At 37.7% G+C, this 17,403-nt stretch overlaps 1 protein-coding gene across 2 annotated transcripts in view; it reads right to left on the bottom strand.

Annotated features, from left to right (window-relative positions):
- Window positions 1-17,403, bottom strand: part of CEMIP2 (cell migration inducing hyaluronidase 2) — a 79,994-nt gene that overhangs the window by 41,852 nt on the left and 20,739 nt on the right. For both annotated transcript variants that reach the window (XM_068974678.1, XM_068974677.1), the window contains exons 3-10: window positions 13,682-13,822; window positions 12,549-13,110; window positions 8,948-9,117; window positions 4,949-5,137; window positions 3,044-3,213; window positions 1,519-1,728; window positions 1,010-1,215; window positions 799-868 (exon numbers count right to left, since the gene is read on the bottom strand). In XM_068974678.1, coding sequence (XP_068830779.1) covers window positions 799-868; window positions 1,010-1,215; window positions 1,519-1,728; window positions 3,044-3,213; window positions 4,949-5,137; window positions 8,948-9,117; window positions 12,549-13,110; window positions 13,682-13,822 — 1,718 coding nt within the window. The remainder of the gene's footprint in view (window positions 1-798; window positions 869-1,009; window positions 1,216-1,518; window positions 1,729-3,043; window positions 3,214-4,948; window positions 5,138-8,947; window positions 9,118-12,548; window positions 13,111-13,681; window positions 13,823-17,403) is intronic.

Below are 17,403 nucleotides of genomic sequence, written 5' to 3' on the forward strand. Positions count from 1 at the left end.
CAGAGGTCACAGGTTCGACCCCTCATTCAGAAAGATGCCACACAACCCAGAGCAATTAAGCCTGTGTGCCACAACTACTGAGTCTGTGCTCCACAGTCCCACGTGCAGTAACTACCAAGCCCACATGGTGCAACTGCCGAAACCCGTGTGTCTGGAGCCTGTGCTCCACAGCAAGAGAAGCCACCACAGTGAGAAGCCCACTCACCACAATGAAGAGCAGGGCTACTTTCTCCAACCAGAGAAAGCTGTAGAAAAGCAACGAAGACCCAGTGCAGCCAAAAATAAATTAATAAATAAAATAAAGGCACACAGTTGAGTCCTTGCTCTACTAAGGAGGTGGATTTTCCAAGTGTATAAAATCACTATATTTAACAAAAAGGATATGCCCCTTTGACCAGAATGACCATTGTCATAATATTCTACAGAATAACCCAGTCTCATAAGGCTTTTTTTTACTCATGAACATATGATTGAAATAGGAGAAGCCAGAAGGATTGTACATAATACACTAAAAATACACTCTGGAGATGACATGATAACCCGATATACTAGCCCCCTCTTTTCTTCCATTTAGCATCTGTCTTTGTACACTCATAAATACTAACTGGCACAAATGATGTGAAGAAACAGAAGAACCATTTCAACCACAGCCTGCTCTGAGATCAGGCTACAATAAGCAGTACCAGAAAGCAAGGTGCTTGAGTTAGACTACCACATACTCTGTTGCATAGACATATAAACCAGAACACTTACAAACACGAATGCAAAAAAACATTGATGCACTTTAGTGTTATTTACCTGTGAGCCTGCAGCTGCATTATTAATCAGATTATTGTTGGGATGAGCAATCCAGAAAGTTGAAACAGCCCTGAAAGGCATTTTTTTTAAGGTGATTTAAATATTCGTCAGGAAAATCCCATCTTCTAAAAACCTCCCACTAAACATATCCCCCAAAAGTCAACAGGCCTAAGCCATCACACGTGAGCTTTTCACTCCACCAATTACTCACATACAGTCAGTGGCAGGCACAGGGATATAATTTCCAAATACTTTTTCCCGCATGGTGATGCACATGGAGTTATTCCGATCCGTGGGAAGGAGTGTGCCTGGTTTGGTGAGGAGTCCCAGATTGTGGAACAAAGTATTTCTCTGTTCAATACCATCTTCCAGAAAGAAACAATGACCCAGTGTGTCAAAGCCGATGGTGTCTTTTATCTGCCAAAATACAAGTGTATAATGTCATTGGTAACAAGACTGGCTGTGGTTGACAAGTGCTATTCATGAGGCATGCTAAGTACAAAAGCAAAAAATTTTCATCTTAGCTGACGGGGCAAAGTCAAATGTCAAGGTTCACTGATCTCTTAAGGGAACAGAGAAAAACAGCAGAATTCTCAGGAAAGCAGGAGAGAGTAAGACCTGTGGTCCAACAGCTTACTTGTATAAAATTGACAAGTCATGGGAATGAAGCAGAGGTGACTGTTTTCATAAAATGTATCAGCACAATATGAGGTTACTTACCAGCAAGCCATTTGTCCCATGCACAGTGATGCACCTTGAGAAGCTGTGATGAATAGACAGGCCATCCACAAATGTTGCATGTCTGTATCCTCCTTTGTAATCCACATCTCCACACAGATGAAAGTGAACAGGGTACCGTCCCAGGTGCTGCTGACCCATGTGTTTCAATTCCACATGAGAAAGATGGACTGAAGTAAAATTTTTCCTTATCTATAAGATAACCAAAAATCAAACTAACACATAAGCAAAGTAGCTTAGGGTAAAGTAGCTCAGAAGCAAAGTAACAAAATATATTGTTTTTTTTTTTTTAAAATATTTATTTGGCTGCATCAGGTCTTAGTTGCAGTGTGCAGGGTATTTGTTGGGTGCATGGGCTCTCTAGTTGCCCTGTGGTATGTGGGATCTTAGTTCTCTGACCAGGGATCGAATCTGAGTCCCCTGCATTTGAAGGCAGACTCTCAACCACTGGATCACCAAGGAAATTCCCCCAAAATATTGTTTTAATAGAAAATATCTGAAGGAGACCAGACATGAAAGCATTTTTCTTTCACATTCTGTTTTCTTGGATCTCCAGCTCAGAATTTAGCAAATGCTTCTTTACATAAATGAATACTTTAAAGAGTAATAAAAAAAATAGCCTCTTATTAGGAATCAAGGAAAGGTAACCAGGAAGGCTACAAAAAGGATTTTTGTATATATGTGTGGGTTTGTTCAAATATTTTGGTCATTTCCTATCCAGTCTTGTTCTTTCATTTCTATAATCTCCACTTTTGTTTGATAAATAATTATTTCTAAACCCTCCTTCAATGATTTAGTTAGCATATAACGTTGTTTACTTCTGTTCTTTTTAAAAAATGCCTCTATGATCCACAACTAAGCAGTCTCAATATTTATAAACTCTGGATTTTCAATCATACTACTAAAAACAAAGTCATGACACTGACCAACATTTCAGAAATCAGTGTAACAGAAACATAGCCAAAAAGAATATCCTACTCAACACACAAAACTGATTTTAAGACACATGTAGCCAAAATGAAGCCCAAGAGTCCAATAGATTAGTACACAGAGCAACATTTAGTATATAATAAGTGCTCAGTACTTTTACAGAATAAAAAATCTGCATATAAAAAATATCTTTACAGAAACATATCTTGAATTTGTACATCACTACTGCTTACCCTTTCAGAATATCATGTTTAAAAAAAAAAAGATCCTTTCAGAGATTGCTTGCATGATACTGAGATTATTTGTGTTTTTTTTTGTCTGTATAACTGATTCTTCCCAATATAAATTGATTTCATTCTTCACAGGACAATTCTTAAATGATTTAACTAAGAGTCCAGATCAACTAAATGAAGATATAATGTTATCTTTTAATCATCTAAAATCTCCTTGTCATTGGAAAGATAAATAAAATGTGATATCAATAGCCATAAAGTTGTCATTCCAAAACTTGAAAGCTTTGTCAAACATGTACTTAGCAGTCACAGTTTCAAAGAATTCATCAAATCCTTTTGCCTACCATGACATGTCCTCCAAAGGTATCATAATCAAAGAACTGACACTGATTTTCAGCATAGCATGAGACTTCCATTTCTCCTCGGATAACAATATTCTGGGTAAGAATTCCAACCTCAGCTCTCATGTCTACACCATCTATAATCTCACCCGTGTGCAGGAACTGAGGCGTTTCTGGTTGACGAGGGCAAGGCAAAAATAACATCAGAACAAAGAAAACATAAAACTTACATCAAAAAGACAGTAATCTTTATCTTGTAACTTTAAGACATTATTAAATTTATTGTTTGTTTCCATTCTTCAATACCTCAGAACAAAAGAATCCCAGGAAGCAGGGATCTTATGGATTTTCTGCTCTAATCACCCACACTCAATGCCCTTAACCCTCACTCCCAACTATCAAACCCACACACAGAGAGCTTACCCCTCCCTAAAGTACTGGGTCAGCTAAAAAGTTCCATTTGGGTTTTTCCAGAAGATGTTACATAAAAACTCAAATGAACTTTTTGGCCAAGCCAATAGTTCAGTCTTCTCTTGAGCAGCACCAATAATCTGGACCCCAACTAAGAATCCATGCTGTCTCTCTCTGCTTCCTGTCCATGTGCTCTTGTTCCACTCCCCTGAGGACACATAAATACCCAAGTGCATGCCAGTACCTAGGAAAGCTAATGGTTTTGTAGATGTTGATAATAGGGTGGAAAGTTTTTTTTGCTTCTCCTTCAAAGCTAAAGTAACCTGCATTCGGACATTAACAGTCCAGAAATAACCACCTTTTCTTTCCACTTCTTCTTTTATATTATTATGCACTTTTAAATCCCTACCTTTACTAAAAACTTAGAAACACTTTACCAACGAGCTTTTATCTGATCTTAACTATACAAACTCAGGAAGGAAAGACACAAATAACCCAAATAATAGAGATTCATTATCATGTATACTTGTTAACAACAATGGGAATTTCCAAACAAAATTAATGCCAGATGGTATGATGATTTTTTAGTTTTTAGTTTTCTGCTTATGGCCTGTCTGGTCAACAAGGAAATGTACAACACTGAGTGAAGCAGGAACTGCCAAGTGAGTCAATTGCATTTTTTTTAAAGCAAAAAAGTTTCCTTTAACCTTGAAAGTTCTAAATTACCCATTGAGTGAGTACTTATTAAATAGCTACTCTAAATTCGTTTGTTTTGTATCATAAATGTGTAATGCATAATTTTTATTACAGAAGCAAGGAAAGCAATATAATGAATGAATGCACAATGAATCCCATAACTGAAGCAATGAAGGAAGAAGCTTTGCCTGTCACCAGCCTCAAAATAAGTAACTGGTAAATGTCGGTCATCCTTTCTAAACAGAGTTTACAGTAAGGATCTCATTGTATATTGCTCTCTCTCAAAAAAATACATTCGTCAAGATTATGATAGGAAATGTAGTATTATGAAAATATCTTTTTGGTTTCATTTTAAATATTTGTGAGATCTACTTCTGGCTGAGAAAGCAGACACTCAAAGACCATGAGTTTCATTTTTTAACATAAAAAAGAGACACTTCTATTTAAAAAATAAACCTAGTTTACTATTATCTAATTGCAGAAATTTAATAAAAAAGTTTGAAAGCATCTTGAAAAAAAAATTCAATCCATCTAGTTTGTATCTCTTTTTTTTTTAAACATAGAAACTGGAATAAAAACACTGATTTGTCTATAATACATCATTAACAACAACATTATTGCTCAATGACTACTTCTATCTAACATCCTCCGGGACTCTAGTGTTCAAAGCACCCCACTGCTAAGACCTTCAATATTGATGACGATGATGATGACAATGACGATTGAAGGAAAAACAAAGAATCCCAAGAATCATATCTCAAGAAGAGTGTTTCCCAAGAAGCCTTCTGAGCAGTCTGATACCTTTGACTTTGACCTGGAAGCGGCTGCACTCGGGACAGGGGAGAAGAGTAAACTCCTCTGCTTGGTACATGGAATAGTCCGTGCTTGCGACCACAATCTGATCTCCGGGTTCCCAGCTACTAACATCATCCAGCAGGTGCAGTTTTACTCCATCTATGGCCTCTACCTTGAAACCTGAAAAAGAAATACCTAGACCAAAAAGCAAGAAAGAAAGTGATTTTTTTTTTCTAAAATCAACCCCTTCACCGATTCACAAATCAAAAGATAAATGTAAGTCAGCAATGCTTCAATCTGACACATGCACAGGAAAGGATAGGACACGAACACACATAATCTTAACATTAAGAATAAAAGCTGGCCTTAGGTGATGTCTCACTTCTAGACCTTTGCTCATCATTTAGTCTCTGTCTACAATGTCCATCCACTCTTAATTTACCAACCAAGATACTATTCATCTTATAAAGTTCAGGCAAATCTTTCTGGACTTCCCAAACATCCTCTTGGAAATAACCATTCTCTCCGGTATTCTTATTCTGTTATTTTTCTCTGGTGTGATTAGTATCATTCCAATGGGAAGACAGCTCACCTTCCTGGAAGCTACATCAGTGAAGAGAGCAAAGCACAGCCACCATGTATTGACTGCTGTCTCACAGTGCAGACTCATAAAATGCCTACTGAAGGGATGAGTGTCCCCACTATCATCTGCAAAGTGACCTAAAGGCCACATAATAGAGCCCCAGTCCAACTCAGCACCTTTCCTGGGATAACATCAGACTTGCAATCCAGAAACTACTAATTTCTGATCTTTCCTGAGACCCCCTTCTGAAACTCACACTTGGTTCCCAACTAGGCAGATGGAAACTGAAAAGCTGACCCAACATCTCTCTAACTTGCACTCTTCTGCACTGCTTCTACACTGTTCCCGGCTTCTCAAAGTGTCCATGATATAATCTGTCATGGTCCAAAACCTGATTTAATGCAAATGAATATGGAATAGATGGAAGCTATGGAAAATATGGAAATGTGGGGAAACACCATATTTCAAAGATATCTGTTTACTATCTGTATTTCAGTATCACCTTTCCAATTAATTGACAAACTACTCTGGGGCTACTTGAAGATACTGACCCTAAAAGTCGATGAGGGACTTTCCTGGTGGTCCAGTGGCTAAGACTCCAAGTTTACAGTGCTTGGGGACCCAGATTCGATCCCTGGTCGGGACAACATATCCTGCATGCCATAAATAAAGTCCCACACACCACAACTAAGAGTTGGTGCAGCCAAATAAACAAATATTTTTTTTTTAATTTTAAAAAAATAATAGTCAATGATAGGAATAAAAAAAACTCATTTACTTAAGTTAGAGGAATCAAAATGCAGGATATTTAGGCAAGACACAAAGAATAATACAAATATCCTTACAGTCTTAGGGATACTTGATAATATCTAACCTGAGCAAGTTCTGAAATCTGCTCCACTAGACTGACCTACCATGCTTTCCTGTTTCTACAAAGCACCAAAACAAAACAGGAAAAAAAAAAAAAAAGGAAGGAACCTAATAAATGTAAAGCATTTTTCATTATGTTTCTTTCACACAAATACTAAAGCCCATAATGGAATTTTGTCTAAATAAAGATAATAACTATCAATGATAGCTAACAATTGTTGGAATTTCACATACATAATAACCTTTCATCAAAACAGCTTTGAGATAGAGGAACTATTATATGCATTAGAGATAAAAGAAGCAAAGGTCAGGGAATCTGACTAATAGCTGAAAGAAGATAGTCTGACTAATAGCTAAAAAAAGAGCCCACAATGAATGCTAATTTAATTCCAGAGTCCAATTTTCCTAACCTCGATACCATTCTTCCTTCCTAGAAACTAAAACAGGCAGGTTAAGAGTAAAGATAAGCCAAAATATCATGGTAGCAATGATAATCACTACCCCAAATTTCAGATTTAACCAAAAAGATTTATCTAAAAAAGGGAAACCAAGAAACATTAAATTTTTTTCATAAAAAATTTCAATGATGCTTTTTAAAAAATTTCTAGATAAATAAGTTTTAACTTAAAAGATCATTAGAATTTGTTTCTGTTATTTAAAAAAAAGCAAGGTTACATAGAGGAAAATCTGTATTATTCAACAATTCTTCACTCTTTTCTGGATGTAGATGAAAATCCTTCCTGAGATATCGCCTACTGGCACTAATGAACTGGAAGTATGAAAGAAAATATGTTCATCATCCTAGCTTCCTGGAGTGACTTTCTACCTCTTCCAGAAAATAGGAAACACTGAGAACACAGAACACAAACAATATCCTACAATAGACAGCTAGAATGTATACTTTCCCAGAAATGACCAGTCATTGGTAATATGAAAATATAAGCAAAACTTCTCAAAAGGAAATGTTGACTCCAAGTTTGTCATCCTCTGCCTGGAATCTTACTGAAAGAAGTTCCACTAAACTCTTCATGCAAGTCCAAATTTCTACTCAGAAATATTTCTCATCTACCTATGTTTTTTGCCAGAGGCAACCATGATGTGGTTGAAAGAGCAATAGTTTTGGAGGCAGAAAACTTAGCCTTGATTCCAGTCTCCTCATCTACAATAGATACCATCTCCTCACCTCAAACTCAGAAGGCTGCTTAAATGGAGCATGTGGAAGTCCTATTACACACCAGGAACTGTTTATCTGTTTGTTTTAAAGGAAAAGACTTTTTTTTAAATTACAAGGATACAAAATACAGTTATATCCCAAGTCATGTTTGTATTACTGTTAAAACAGCTAACCTTAATTGAGTGCTTATTATATTCTCTGTGCTAAAAACTTCATATTCTTCATGTTTGATATTCACAGCAGCCCTATGTGGTAGTTTCCATTATTATCCCCACTTTCAGATGAGGAAACTAAGGGTTAGGAAGTTGAAGTCATATGCCATCATCATATAGTAAGCAAAAGAGCTGGGACATTGAACCCAGGCATTCTGTCTCCAGAAATCCATTTCAGTGAATACTTTACTACAGTACTGCTAAAAACAGAAGTATGTGCCCAGCCTAAAATAAACCTTTCTGGGTAATTACAGATGTAATAAAGCACCTTTTAATTACTCATTTCACATTAATTTTGGTATAATACTGGGTTGGAAAAGAAAGGTGGTGGGCAAGCACAGACAGGAGGCTGCCAATTCACCTGGAGCCAAAAAAATCTAGCAGCAAAACACAGAAATTCTTCAGTGAATTTCCTTTAAAAAAAAAAGAGTATCATTGTTAGACACGACAGTTCTTCTGAAAGATGGATTCTAATTTTCAAAATATGCTGAAGAAAAGTAAAGGCCTAAGATAACTTTATAATATATTATTTAAGGAAAGGAAAGCAGGTTAAAACAAAATGAACACTAGGGGAGGGAACATAGATTTTAAATGCTAATTAACTCTGAATGATAGGGTGAAACATTAATTTTAACTTTATACTTTTCTCTGTTTTCCAGTTTGACTATAAGATAAACATAGTAGCTGAATTATCAAGGAAACATTGCTAAGAAAATGAGTAATTTGTTTACACAGCATATGTTCAAAGGTAATATTTGTCGACAGAGCTATATAACAATAAGATCCAACGTACAAAACCAGTTCACTATCACAGAACATAATCAAAGACAGCTCACCCTATCACATCCAGATTGGTTCAACTGATATTAAGTCTAGGAAACTAAATCTAGGATCTAAATCTAGGAAATCCATTAACCACACCTAATGACTCAAGAGTGAAGAACAATGTCCAACTGAGGATGCCTAAACTAGATCATTTTCTAATCCAGAAAAAAAAAGTTTTGTTTCGGCCTAAAAGATCAACTATAGTTGGAAAACTATAGGTTTCATCTTCAACCAGTTGAGAAATCAAAATAGACTATCATTTGAATATAATGCCACTTTAAAAAACATCTGCCACAATACTTACCAACATATTAACAAGAGTATAAACTGTGCTTGCCTACCTTCAATCCATTCACTATAAGCTGTCACAGAGAACTTCTGACCATCCACAGTATAAAATTCTCTTTGGGCGAGAGCCTTCCCTCCACTACTATGATTCTCATAGTTTCTTACAGATTCATTGCAAGAAGTACTGCCACCGTCAATGACACCAACCAAAGCCCAAGCTTGCCTAGAAGGAAAAAGAGCAGGTGCAACTGATTATTTGTCATGGTACTGACCCAAATCCCCAACACAGATGTTATGACAGGTGCTATTAATTCTATTTCATTTTTGTCAGTCCCTCCAACTCTTCTTCCACATGTGGTTGCAAGTCCAAACTTGACTGAAAAAACTGACATCACAGAAGGAAATGCACCTGGATTTTAAATCCCTGTTTGTCCAGTTCTGTAACAGGTGAAACACTGATTACTATGATTTCAATCAATCATTGACTTCCTCAATTCACACTCTTTTCATTCACATTATTTTTTATTCATTTTTTTTCTAATCTTCTGGCCACTCAACATGTGGGGTGTCAAGTTTCCAACCAGATATGAAACCCGCATCCCTTGCATTAGAGGACAATGTGTGTTAGTCACTCAGTTGTGTCCGATTCTCTGCGACCCCAAGGACTGTAGCCCACCAGGCTCCTCTGGCCATGGAATTCTCCAGGCAAGAATACTGGAATGGATTGCAACTCCCTTCTCCAGGGGATCTTCCCAACCCAGGGACTGAACCCAGGTCTCCTGCATTGCAAGCAAATTCTTTACCATCTGAGCCACCAGGGAAGCCCCCATTTCTTTCTAAACGATTATTGCCTGGTCTCTTTTCCACTCTTATCTCTGCAATGTTCTCAAATCTAACTAAATAACAGAATCATATGGGAGCTTTAGAAACATATCCAAGCTTAGACCCAGCCCACACCAATGCAACCAACATCTCTACAGGTGGGGCCTAGAATTAGTCTGTTTTAAAGTTTCCCAGATGCTCTGACTGTGCAGCCACACTAGAGAACCACCAAGTTAGACCAGCGGTTCTCAAACTTCATTGGTATCAGAATTAAATGTAAGGCTTGTTAAACCAGACTGCTGGGCCCCACCTTCTGACTGTTTGACGTGGGGTCATAGAATTACTGACAAGTTCCCAGGTGATGCTGATGCTGCTGGGCTGGGAACCACACTGAGAACCTGAGTCACAGGTCAGAGGTTAAAGCAGTAAGTGTCATCTTTGACTGCACACACTGCCAGTAGGGAGTGGGGAGGATGTGCTACGCTTCAGAGATCCAGATGTAAATGATGTACAGTGGGCCCTGGGCATGGGGTTTTTTAAGATCTCAGGTGTGCAAACAAAGCTGAGATCACTGGGTTATTAGTTTACTATTATTAAAGCTATAGAATCACTGTTTGACAGGTTTTTAATTTTATATGCTTTATATCTATTTGTTGAAAGCAATACACTTGAAAAACACCATTTTATTATTGTGATACTGTGATAAACATTCCAGGAACTTTGCTCAAGCTTATGATCAAAGTCAATTCAAAAAAAAGAAAGAAAAAACAAAGACAAAACATCAGAAAATTAGCCTTAAGACTCCTGGTTTAAAACATGAAAAGAAAAATCTCAGCTTCCTATTGTAGAGGGAAAAAATGCCAAATATAATCTATGCTAGACAGATGGCTGGATATTCACAGATGAAAGTTAACCAATGCATGCCTACATCCTTACAAATTCCACACCCGCCCCTGCATGGATTAGCTACTCTTTGGCTGACTGTGCTTTATAGCTCTATTTATATTCTTTGATACAGCAGAGAGAATCAAATAAAGAATGCTTCAATTTATTATCTCCTATATGAGGGAAGGAGAGAAAGACTATCAGAGGCTTCCTTTATTTACCAGAACTGCCTCAGCAACTACAAAACAATGTTCTATTCTACTGACACTATCTCCAAAACACTCCTACTTTCCTCCTCCACTTGAGGAAAATTTCAACGTGCCAGAACATTATCTTCAAAGGGGCATGTTTATGTACCCTGGAGATAATGGCAAAGCAAAGGAACATTGGCAAAGGATCACAATTCTAATTTCTCCGTCAAATCAGCCTCAATATTTTAAAAGGAATTTGAAAACAATAGGGAGAAGATTACCCCAAAAGTTAAACAAAACATTCAGAGCTAATGATCACACAAATCCAGAGCAATAATGACATAAAGAAACAAAAGTTATTATCTCTGGTACTACTGTATAATGAAATAGAGTGGGTGTCTGAGCAGACCATGCCTTCACTCCTAGGTCTGTCAATTGTAGAAATACCTGCACATGAGCATGAAGAGAAGCTCCAGTACTTTGGCCACCTGATGCAAAGAGTCGACTCATTAGGAAAGACTGTTGCTGGGAAAGACTGGGGGCAAGAAAAGAAGGGGGCGATAGAGGATGAGATGGTTGGATGACATCCCTCACTCACTGGACATGAGTTTGAGCAAACTCTGGGAGATGGTGAAGGACAGGGAAGCCTGCATGCAGCAGTTCATGGGATCACAGAGTGGGACATGACTTAGTGACTGAACAACAAATATTCCTTGTGTGAGTAAAAAGCTTTAAAACCACTACAGACCCTTTTTCTTCACTAATTTTTGTCTTCTTAACTTTCTCTACAATTTCTATAGATAACATTCCATTCCAACACTGACCAAAGGAAAAAATAATAACTAGATAAATCAACCACCAAAGGAAAAAAAGAGAAACTAGATCATTTCAACATACCAGTTGTGAAGTTCTCTAACTTCACTGCAGATATCCCCTGACTTTATTGTGAAAAGTAAGCAGAAAACTTCTGTTTTCTTTGTAAATGTTGAGCCAGCTACTTCCCCAGAACTGCATCAGGAAATCATGATTAATCAGAATATGGCACAAGAACACAAGAATAAATTGTTGGAATGAATACTACTATTTGGATGAACTTCCTAGCCCTCCAGCTTGTGCCAGGGTCTCATAGGACAGTGCCAATCAGACAAGATTCAAACTAAAGGATTCAAAAAACAAAAGAAAAAAAAGAGAGAGAAAAGAAAAAGAAACCTGTTCATGTTCCACCCCTCCTCATGCTTTTAAGACCATTTTTACACCTTAGCTCAGAATGAGGCCCTAACCTTTCAACTCCAACTCAAAGCAAGAGGCAACCAGACTTCCAAATTGTAGTGGCCATTCTGACACCTGACTTTCTCCATCACACTCTCCTCTCACACAGACACAGATTCTAATATGCAGCGGGAAGGAAAGTAAAAAAAGGTATGTTTGGGGCTTCCCTGGTAGTCCAGTGGTTGGGAGTCCACCTGCCAATGAGGAGAACATGGGTTTGATTCCTGGTCCAGGAGGATCCCACCAGCTGAGGGGCAACTGGGCCCTCAAGCAGCAACTACTGAGCCTGAGGGCCCTCGAGCCCGTGCTCCGCAACAAGCCACCACAATGCAAAACCCAAGCACCACAGCTAGAGAGCAGCCTCAGCTCACCACAACTAGAGAAAGCCCTTGCAGCAAGGAAGACCCAGCACAGTAAAAAAAAAAAAAAAATTAAAAGTTGTAAAATATATCTTCATGCTAAAAAAAAAAAAGATATGCATGCCCACCTGTAGCCCAGCCCTTGGATCAGCTTACTTCCCAGCCGGTCCTGGATCATTTGTATGGTTCCTTGTAAGAGGCTTTTAACAGCTGAATCTCCAACAGCTATGGCAACAATCCGTCCTGGATCCTGGTCTCTCAGGAATTTCTGAAGTCGCCTACTTTCATTTTCGAATTCATGGGTATCAAATCTCTCAATTTCCAAAATTTTGGCTGTGTCTTGATCAATGACCCTCACATTGAGGCCCCTGGAAAAGTCCTTTTCAAAGGCATAGGAGCCAAAGGTCAAGCCTGAAGAATTCAGAGTTCTCACCAACAACGTCCATGATGCCTTCTGTGTCCCATGTAATTCCAGTGTCCCGCCGGCTTCCACACCAATAAATTTTTTGCCAAATGTTGGCATACTTTCACCTTCATCTGACTTGCCATACAAGGCAATTGTCGCTTTGGATTTATAGCGGCATTTTTCTGCTCCAATATGAAGCGCCCCACCATCCTTGATCAGGATGTAACGAGTCCTCAAAGTAATATTTCTGGATCCATCTTTATCGTCCCCGAATACAAGCAGTCCTGCAGGGAATAACACTAAGTAAGCCAGTTTCTGAAATATCTTTCTAAGATACAGAGAAATAGCTTTCATCTTAAGAGGGGAAAAAAGCACTTCCGCAGTTAAGTTGGGAGGAAGAATTTACTAAAAGTCTGCTTAGAAAATGGAATCTGTTTTCAAAACAAAGAAATGGAGACTTCGTATCTCAACACGCTAAACATGCCCATGTGTAAGAATTTCAATCCATTCACTTTAAAGGTAAATCATTTATAGAAAAATATCTAAGACTCTACAAATCTGAATCTCATTTTTACCTATATTATCCTACCTTAATTCTCTCATCACTCTCCATAGTTGTAACAAAGATTTAGCTATGAGAGATGACCTTCTGGAGCTCTTTCTTTCTGTATAAATCAACGGTCTTGACTTGAGTGATTTCTAAGGCCCTTCTAGCTGTTGAATTCTACGGTTCTAACTTAGGAATCTTTCCTGTCTCCACAGTTAGAGTGACACCACATTCCAAATGCCAACAATAGTTTTCTACATAAAGAACATCAAATGTTGCTGTTCCCACAGACAGGGACCGTTACTCACCTCCATCCTGAATAACTATAGAATTCACTGTGGCATCTGAGGTCAGACGAAACATATCTCCTTCCTTGATAACAACTTGTTTTGCAGAATCTTGTCCTGGATCCCAGTTCCTGAGACGGGGGTTTTGATCTGGGCAATTCTCTATAAAACAAAGCAACATCAATACCCCATTAAACCAACAAGACACAAAAATACCTTTAGCCAAATTCAAGTACTACTGTTGTTTATTGCAACTTGCAAGTAATGGGCTGACATATTTTCTTTCCATAACGATGGAATTCCTATCCCATCCCACCAAGCAGAGCTATGTCAAATCCTTTACTTCCTCAAAACATAAAAAAGGTTTCACCACAAAAGCAAGTTGCTGCCACTTAGTTTGGGTCAGAGTCCAGTAAAAACAGAGTTCCCCCGAACTATCTACCCTGGAAACAAATCAACAGTAAGAGGCAAAACTCTGAATTGTGTTTAGAAAAGAAAATAAGTTCACAACATACTGATAGATAAAAAAAATAAAAGAAAAAAAAAACCAGGAAAATTGCTAAGCAATATGTATATTAGGTCTTCCCAGGTTCCTTCCTATGCTTGGTGAATCCTAAAGCAGGTGATAATGGCACTTCCTTCATCACAAAGGCAGCTGCTGATAAATCGAGGTATCTTCAGACATGTACATTTCCCCAACAAAACTGCAAAAGGCAAATGGCCAAAAACATGACTTCTCATTTTCAGAGATGAGGAAACTACAGATTAGAGAAGCCAAACCCAAGACTACTCGGCAAGTTGAGTGATATGAAAGTTCCCCTTTGAGAAATGAGGTTTACTTTCCTTGCAGTGTTCCTTTGCTAGAATTTGCCTCTTGAATAGATGATGATGAAAATACAAAAAGTATTTTGCATTGCCAAAGCTATTTAATGCATGAGACCTTTCATTTCTGCTATAATTTGGAAGAGAGAGGAAAAAAATATCACCAATTTTTTAAAATTTATTTTTAATGTTAGGATAATTACAATATTGTGTTGATTTCTCCCATACAGCAACATGGATCAGCCACAGATATACATATGTCCTCTTCCTCTGGAGCCTGCCTCCCACCTCTCACCCTATCCCACTCCTCTAGATTGTCACAGAGCCCTGGTTTGAGTTTCCTGAATCATACAACAAATCCCCACTGGCTACTTTACATATGTTAGTGTATATGTTTCCATGCTACTCTCTCCATTATCACATCAATTTTGACCAATTAATGACCAAGTAGTTATGGAGGACCAATTTGTCCACTCTGGACTAGATAGTGTAAAATTCATGAAGTTCATAATATATAAAATTTAGAATGAGCTCACAGCCCTTAGAGTATATAATCTAGTTTTGTATGAAATAATACTGAAAAATATGGTAGTTTCTTTAGATGCAAAAAAGCTCAGAGAAAGGAGAGGTGGCACTAGAGTAACTGAGACAGCTTCAATGGAGCAGACCTAGACCCCCAAAGAGTGGACAGAATTTAAATAAGAGGAGCATGAAGGGGAGATATGAACGCTAGCGATGCAAATATCCCTTATGGTCCAAGTCCGTTTGGTTGCTCATTTAGAATAGCCAGATGTCACCTACATTTAAACTAAGCAAAGATTAGAAAGGACAGGATACACTTGTATGAAGGTGGAAGGTATATACTACAGGATAATGTGAGAAAAAGTAGAGATACTGCGTACATCACAAAGACATAGTTTTTTATAGGAAGTAAACTGTGATTCCTTGTTTTGAACTTGCACACCACTAATGCAAACATCTATTTCTAAGTATTCATGTTGGTTTATGCTTTCTCTTTGAGGTGATAGTAACCACTACCATTAAAATTAGTCCTACTAGGTAAGACCTTGGCAATTACTTCATGGAATTAATTTTTGTCCTAGCAGCTTTATAATCACTGAAATTTAACTCTGATAAATCAATGATCATCACTAATATACTAAGAATAGTCAAACTTTTCAAAGAAACAAGAACCGTCTTGAATTCATTCTGACTTAATATTGAGTATTTCTTGAGCTTTTCTTGTTCCTCCCTCTCCACCCATAAAACATTTAACTGGAATTCTCCATCATATCACAAGCAAATGTAGGTCCCAAGAAACAAGCAATGGACCCAGTTAGAGAAGAAAATCCAGAAGGAAACTAATCTCAAAAGATCTAAAGCCTACTATAATACTTATATAATTCCTCTTGTTTATAAATATTTAAATATTTATATTATATTCACTAAAAAATTTTTATCACCCAAAATTCCAATCTGTTTTTTTCCAGTAAAGTACATTTAATGAGAAAACATGTAGTCTGCAGAAAGCATCAAAAAATAGCTTAGCCAGCCCCACCTTCTTGGCTACCCACTTATTGAATAGTGGGATCCATTATTAAAGTTATGTAACAGCAGTAACCACAGTAGGGCTGATTCTGAAATATTTCAGCGCCAGATCTTTCCACTGATATTCTGCCCTTATACTGCCAAAATGTGAAACTAAAAAATGTTGATTCAAGGAACCACATCACCAATTCACTGTCTTAGCTGGAATATGAAAATGTCAATTAAAACCACAGATTTTAGCTCTGATTTTCCATAATCTAGCATCCATTTACTGTATACTGCTTGGAAAGAATGAATCAACAGCAGCGAACTTGGTTATTTCTCTGGAGAAAAGAGGAAAGAAAGTCAATGGTATGTGCAATGAAAAGCAATGTTGCAAGTTCTTCATGTGGTCCACTGGCTTGGCCAACAAAGATGCTGAGAGACACCTCAACATCACTCTGTCATACTGAATGAAGTATAAGCCAGAAAGATAAAAACAAACATTTTATATTAACACAAAACCTAGAATCTAGAAAAAATGGCATAGAGGAACTTATTTGCAAAGCAGAAATAGAGACATACCAAGGGAGGAAGGTAGGGTGGGATGGACTGGGAGATTGGGATTGACATACATACATTACTATGTGTAAAATAGATAACTAATGAGAACCAACTGTATAGCAAAAGGAACTCTACTTAATGCTCTGTGGTGACCTAAATGGGAAGGAAATCCAAGGAAGAGGGGAATACATGTATACGTACGGCTGATTCACTTTGCTGTACAGCAGAAACTAACACATTATACAGCAACTACACTTCAAAAAAACAAACAAACAAACAAACACATATACATTAAAAAAAAAAAGTCAAAGAACATCTCTCTTACTTCAGGTCTACTTCTTTACAAGAATTGAAATTATCTCCCCCTAAACCTTGAAGTCTCTAAGACCCCTAAATCATCCATGAAAACCAAATAGACTAATGTTTCTAAGTCTTATAACCCATAAGTGAAAGTGTGTTAGTGACTCAGTCATGTTCAACTCTTTGCAACCCCATGGACTGTATCCCACCAAGATCCTGTCCATGGAATTCTCCAGGCAAGAATACTGGAGTGGGTAGCCATTCACTTCTCCAGGGGATCTTCTCAACCCAGGGATCAAACCGAGGTCTCCTGCATAGCAAGCAGATTTGTTACCATCTGATTCATTCCAGGGAAGACTATAACCAGTAAAATACTTCTCAAATGTTACATCCATTTAAGAAGGCACTAATTCACCTAGACCCAGACATCCTGGAAAGTAAAGTCAAGTGGGCCTTATAAAGCATCACTACGAACAAAGCTAGTGGAGGTGATGGAATTCCAGTGGAGCTATTTCAAATCCTAAAAGATG

The sequence above is a fragment of the Capricornis sumatraensis genome, chromosome 6, assembly GCF_032405125.1.
Source record: "Capricornis sumatraensis isolate serow.1 chromosome 6, serow.2, whole genome shotgun sequence".
Classification (NCBI taxonomy): Eukaryota; Metazoa; Chordata; class Mammalia; order Artiodactyla; family Bovidae; genus Capricornis; species Capricornis sumatraensis.